Below are 7,096 nucleotides of genomic sequence, written 5' to 3'. Positions count from 1 at the left end.
TAAATCCAGAGTTTTATGACTTGTGACTTGTGACTTTTGAGGTTCGGCTAAAACTCTTAGGGCAAGGTACAAGAAGGAAGAGTTAAGGTTATGTTTAAGTAATATGAATTCTTGAGTATTTGGTAAAAGGACAGATCCTAACTTGGCAAAAGGAGTAAGTCCAAGGGCACATCTGTATGAACCAATCTCTTGAAGGATTATTAAAATAACTTAATCTTAATCCTGAATTCAAAGTACCTTAGTCCTTTTTCTTTAAGAACATCTTTCTGTTTTATGAATTACGTGATAACAAGGAATTCAAAGGCCTACAGAGAAGCACTTCAGGCTACTGATCCCATAGAACCACCTGCTGTGGGATTTGCAAAACCAAGTGATTATCAAACTGGTGCTTATAGTGTTTTGTTAAAACAAAATAACACTCAAATCCAGTTACTTGCTCAAATTGCTGAAAGCCTTAGCGAAATACAAGAAGATCTAAAGGCTATTCGGGAGCATCAAAAGGGAGGTACATCTCATCTTCGAGTTACTTCTTTACCTGACTCTTTAATTGAAAAGTTGCAGAATCTTTCTCTGGGTGTAAAACCTAGGGAAGGAAGAGGCAAATTAAGGGTATTCAGAGACCCTTATAAAATATTAAAAGAAGAGCAGGAGAAGCTTAAAAATTGAAAATGACTACAAGAGCAGTAGTCTCACAAGCTACTCCAGAGGTGGTATCACCCTTATATGAAGATCAAATTCGAGAGTATCGAAGAAATCAAAGAAGACTGCATAATGCTCAGCAAACTGCTAGAAGAATTGGCAGAAGGCTGACTGGAGGAGCTAATACTCCTCATACTCTGAAGCAACAAATTGACCCTCAAGCTCAATTACAACTTTCTATGCAGGAAAGGGCTTCAATTGTTCCTGCAGAAGTCTTGTATCACTCAAGAAGGGATGATGCTAATCATCGTGTTTATATGCATCGATCTGAAGAAGCAATTCTATGTGTTGATGGCAACCAGCAAGACAGAACCTTCATACAAGAAGGTAGCTACAATCAACTACAAAGAAGTCGTATGCAGTACATCCATCTTGGAGTATTGCAGGTAAGAATTCAAACCTTCACCGACAGGAAGAAGGAACTATGGCACTTATTGTCTTTCGAGATAATAGATGGCTAGGAGATCAAGCAATACTTGCAACAATGGAAGTTGATCTAACAAGGGGAAGTCAACTGGTATATATAATTCCTGATTTAATGCTAACTATAGGAGATTTTTACAGGAATATCCAGGTGACTATCTTAACAAGTGGCTATGAGCAATGGAGAAATGGTGAAGCAAACCTCTTAATAACAAGAGGAATGGTTGGAAGACTTTCAAATACCCCTAACGTAGGATTTGCCTACGAAATACAAGGGGTTGTGGACTATTTAACTAGTCATGGTGTTCAAGCTTTACCAGGACGCAGGTATTCTACTTCTCAATTACAGGGATTAAACTGGATTATAAATCCTACACAGGTAAATATCCCTATGCAACCATCGGAGGTTGATAGCCAGAACTTACTGGATGGAAGGATTTCATTAAGCTTCAGAAATTATGTTGCAGCAAGAACAGCTGGACAACAACCTTCTTACAACAAAAATGATGAAGAAATACAAAGTGATGATGACAGGTCTTCTCATTTACTTGCTCCTTTTTATTATTACATGATCTTGTAGAATCATTGAAGAAAGAACATGAAGATGTCCAGAAGGAATTTGAAGCTATTATGGAGGTACCCTATGGAACTCCAGATTTTCCATATATTCTGGTAAGAAAATTAACAGATACAGCAACTATACCAGAAAGAAAAAGTTCTGGAGCTGCGGGACTTGATTTAGCAGCTGATAAGGACCACTATATTCTTGCCAGAGAAAGAGCTTTAATATCAACAGGTATTTCTATTGAAATACCTTTTGGAGTATATGGACGAATTGCAACACGATCCAGTGCTGCATGGAGACTGGGTCTTGATGTAGGAGCTGGTGTTATTGATAATGATTATCAGAGGTGAGATAATGATTATGTTATTTAATCATTCTAATAACAATATTAAAATCTCACAGGGGCAATGCGTGGCTCAAATAATCTTTGAGAAGATTATTACACCAGATATATATGAATTAACCAGTCTATCCCAATTACCCAGTATATCTGAATTACAAAACTGTTCGAGGAACTGGTGGTTTTGGTTCTACATCTGAAGAAAATATTGAAGGAATCCATAATTCCTAACAAAGGACAAGAGGTTATTTGTTTTCTTGCAAGAATCTGACTCAGATCAGGGAAATCCTATGAATATCCATGCAGGAACTACAAGCCCAGGGGCCTCTGTACTCCGGTCCATGGAACAATTCATTGGAGGAATCTGATGATGAGGAAGATGAATATTTGGCAACCATTCAATATATGGCTGCAATGACCTTCACCAGAAATACCAACTGAGGAACCAGAAGAAGCCAGAACTTCACCAGACTACCAGAACCAGAACCATGAAGATGAAGGACCAAGATGGGATACTGAATGCATGGATTTCTAGTCATCCTAATCTAGTATTTACCCAGAAAAATTAATGGCACCACTAGGTGAACCTAGTGGTAAATTTGATTACTTGGTGGATTATTCTCCATGCCACCAATTGAGCAATATCCCTATCATTCCAACAGGATGGGATGATGATGATGAAACCCAGAACAATGGATTAATCCATTCGCATCGAAAGGTGGTGGGACTAATCCATTCGCAGCAAAAGATGGTGGATGAAGGCAAAAATTCCCTTGCTATGGATGGATAAGTGAAAGTGAGAAAAGATGAATTGAAAGAAAAGAAAGAATGAGCAAAAATCTAAAAAAGAAGTCAGGAAATCTAGAAATCTCAAGTTATAGCAGTAAATGCAGAACTTGATTATCCAATATTAAGAAAGTTTGCAAGGAATCAAGAAGCAGAAATCAAGAACAGCATCTTTACTCCTCAACAAGTGCAGTAACATCCCCATATACACCAGCACAAGATGTTGCTATGGGACCCCCTGGGTATCCCCCTGCAGATCAAAGGCCTTCTAGACCTCAACCTATTTATGAGCAGCAACCCCCAAAAACAAGGTTTAGAGGAGGAAGTAATAATGAAATGTGGACACTTCCATCAGCACAACAACAAGGAGGAGCAATGTTTGTGATTCCAGAACAAATTGGGCTTTTTCATGATGTATTCTCTCGATGGGAGTCAATTACAAAAAATCATATTGCAAGTCAGGCCTTTACTGATGCAAGAGACAAAGCTGAATACATAGAAAATCTTCTTGGAGAAACTGAGAAGCTAGTATGGATACAGTGGAGAATGAGTTACCCCCAGGAATATGAAGCCTTAATAAACACAAGTGATGGAAGGGATGGTACTCAAAATATATTATCCCAAATCAGAAGGGTTTTCTCTTCAGAAGATCCAGCTCAAGGATCAACGACTATTCAGAATAAGGCATACAAGGACCTGGAAAAATTATCCTGTGACAACGTAAAAGATATTGTCAAGTATTTAAATGATTTTAAAAGATTAGCTTCAAAAACTGGAAGATTATATGCAGGTCCTGAATTATCAGAAAAACTCTGGCTTAAAATGCCAGATGATCTTGGAGATAGAATTAAAGCTGCATATGATGAAAAATATTCTGGACTAACAGTTGGTGTTCTTCCCAGAATTATTTTTGCTTATGAATTTCTTGAGCAGGAATGCAGGGATGCAGCTTACAAAAGAAATCTAAAGAATTTATCATTTTGCAGACAAATTCCTATTCCAGGATACTATAAAGAAAAGGGATCAAGGACATATGGGGTACGAAGATCAAAAACATATAAGGGCAAGCCACATGAAACTCATGCCAGGATAGAGAAAAGGAAGCATCTCATCAGAAATAAAAAATGTAAGTGCTATTTATGTGGACAGGAAGGACATTTTGCACGAGAATGCCCCAATGAAAGAAGAAATGTAAAAAGAGTGGCTATCTTTGAACAACTTGACATCCCTGAAGATTGTGAAATCTTGTCTGTCCAAGAAGGTGAAGATCAGAGTGATGCAATCTTTAGCATTTCAGAAGGAGAAGAAGGCAATGAAGATTTACAAAGGTCTGTTCAGACCCTTTCTTTAATTAATGAAGCAACATTTATGCTTGGGCAGGTTGATGGAGGATATAGACCTCAGGTAAAGGTAACAGATGAGCAACTAAACTGTCAGCATGATTGGCATCTAATGAAGTAATAAGCCCTCCACAATCAAGCAACTGCACCTGCTGCAAAAGAATGACTTTACAAAGAGCAAGAATTCATTGCCCTAAATGCATGATTACAGCCTGCAATCTGTGTGGACCTTACTATTTTATGAAGCCAGTACCTGTGGCACCTTCTGCACCAGCACCATTTCTTCCTTATAAGCTTCTTAAGGAACAACAGTATTATATTTCATGGTGTGAAGGAGAAATTGAGAGGCTTAAAAAGGAGGTAAGCTTCTATAAATCTCAATATGAGTCAATTCTAACCAAAGATTTGGCAGAAGATTTTCAGAATTTGAGGCTCAGGAAAGGAGAAGGAAATTCTGGAAGAAGAGGAGAAGGAATTCACTAATGCAATACTTGGAGAACAGGTTAGTAATCTAACTGGAGGAGGACCAAGATTAATAAAAAATATGCTCTATAATCTGTTGGTGGAAATAGATATTCCAGGTACTCCAAAATTTTCACTCAAAGCTATTTTAGACACCGGAGCTACAACTTGTTGTGTGGATAAAAATTCAGTACCAGCATCAGCTTTAGAAAAGAATACTTTCATGGTAAAATTCAGTGGTATTAACTCTCAACAAACAGCTGATATGAAATTGAAGCAAGGAAGAATGTTTGTGGGAGAAAATATATTCAGAATTCCATATACTTATAGCTTCCCAATGATTCTAGGTGATGGAATTCAAATGATTATTGGCTGCAATTTTATCAGAGCTATGCATGGAGGAGTTCGAATTGAGGGAAATGTGGTAACTTTTTATAAGCATATTACTATTATTAATACTTTACCCTCTGTTACTTCTGCTGCAGCTATAGAAGAGCTGGATTTGGATGAAGAAGAATATATCCAAATTCAAGGGATGGTTAATTGTTCTATTGGACAATCTCAGAAGAAATTCAAGGAACAATTTGGGCCACTTCTTAAGGAACTACAAGAACAAGGCTATATTGGAGAAAATCCTCTTCAACATTGGGCAAAGAATCAGATAGTCTGTCATCTTGATATCAAAAACCCTGATTTTATTATTGAAGACAGGCCTCTTAAGCATTTGACACCCTCTCAAAAGCAGGCTTTTACCAAGCATGTTGAAGCTTTACTAGAATTAAAGGTCATTAGGCCCAGTAAAAGTCGGCACAGAACCACTGCCATTATTGTCAATTCAGGTACTACTATTGATCCTAAAACAGGAAAGGAAGTTAAAGGCAAGGAAAGGATGGTTTTCAATTATAAGCGCCTTAATGATCTCACCAACAAGGATCAATATAGCTTACCGGGAATCAAAACAATTCTTCAAAAGGTTAGTAAAAGCCGAATTTATTCTAAGTTTGACTTAAAGAGTGGTTTTCACCAGGTTGCTATGCATCCTGACTCTATTGAATGGACGACGTTTTGGGTTCCTGATGGACTTTATGAATGGCTGGTAATGCCATTTGGCTTAAAAAATGCCCCTGCAATATTTCAGCGTAAAATGGATAATTGCTTTAAGGGAACCAGTGAATTTATAGCTGTCTATATAGATGATATTCTAGTTTTCTCCCAGAATGAAGAAGATCATGCTAAGCATCTTCAAATAATGCTAAATATATGCAAACAACATGGTTTAGTTCTCAGCCCTACAAAAATGAAGATTGGTGTTTCTGAAATAGAATTTCTGGGAGCAGTACTTGGTGATAGAAAAATCAAGCTCCAGCCTCATATTATTTCAAAAATTACGGATTTCCAGGACAAGGAGTTACTTTCAAAGAAGGGGATGAGATCTTGGTTGGGATTATTAAATTATGCCAGAAATTATATCCCTAATCTAGGAAAACTACTTGGGCCTCTGTATGCTAAAACCAGCCCAAATGGAGATAAGCGAATGAATTCTCAGGACTGGGCTCTTGTAAAGCAAATCAAGACCACAGTAAAGAAGCTACCAGCTTTAGAAGTCCCACCAGAAGATTGTTATATTATTCTTGAAACAGATGGTTGCATGGATGGGTGGGGTGGTATCTGCAAATGGAAGCCTCATAAATTTGACCCAAAATCTGCTGAAAAAATATGTGCATATGCTAGTGGCAAGTTCAACCCACCAAAGTCCACTATTGATGCTGAGATTCATGCTGTGATGAATTCCCTTGAAGCCCTAAAAATATATTTTCTAGACAAAGAGGAGTTGATAATCCGAACAGATTGCCAGGCTATTATTAGTTTCTTTCAAAAATCTCCTAATAATAAGCCATCAAGAGTTCGCTGGCTAGCTTTTACGGATTTTATTACTGGCATGGGAATTCCTATTCACTTCGAGCACATTGATGGGAAGGATAATCAGGTAGCTGATGCATTATCTCGTTTAATAACTTGTCTTGTTCCTACAGGATGGCCGGAAGCAGTAATCGACGACCTGGACTTAATAGCTCCAGCCCTTCAAGAGTTACAACAGAAGCCCAGCCCAGAAGCTCATGGGCAGATGATCCAGAGTTTACAAGCATTGACAGGCTGGATAACAGATATCTTCACCTCCTGCATTATCAACATTCACGACCAGGGATGCCTCTCAAATACCTCGCAGAATACAAGACATACAGAAACAATTGTATGAATTGGAACAGCAAGCAGCAGATCACGTCATCAAAGCCATGGAACAATACCGAACACTTCACTTCCTTAAGCTCCAAGAATTCAGAAAACGACGAAGCACCACAGGAACCAACTTTTATGACAACTGGTACCCAGCTGTCAAGCAAATCAATGACCAGCTGGAAGCCGCATCAAACCTTACTCGAGACGCAACAATCAGAACCGCTTCTTTCAAGCTTCAATAAA

At 38.1% G+C, this 7,096-nt stretch overlaps 1 protein-coding gene across 1 annotated transcript; it reads left to right on the top strand.

Moving 5' to 3' along the window:
- Positions 1-878: 878 nt before the first annotated feature.
- Positions 879-6,872, top strand: LOC141818991 (uncharacterized). Its single transcript, XM_074706382.1, is given in 7 exon segments — positions 879-1,098; positions 1,101-1,643; positions 1,703-2,033; positions 2,969-4,265; positions 4,268-4,513; positions 4,656-5,160; positions 5,896-6,872. Coding segments are annotated over 7 exon segments (4,119 nt in total).
- Positions 6,873-7,096: the final 224 nt, after the last annotated feature.

Source organism: Curcuma longa, unplaced genomic scaffold, assembly GCF_044706935.1.
Source record: "Curcuma longa cultivar G26 ecotype Majalengka, Jawa Barat unplaced genomic scaffold, ITB_CL_G26_1.1 contig_27200, whole genome shotgun sequence".
Lineage (NCBI taxonomy): Eukaryota > Viridiplantae > Streptophyta > Magnoliopsida > Zingiberales > Zingiberaceae > Curcuma > Curcuma longa.
This window is presented reverse-complemented; position numbering and strand designations above follow the sequence as displayed.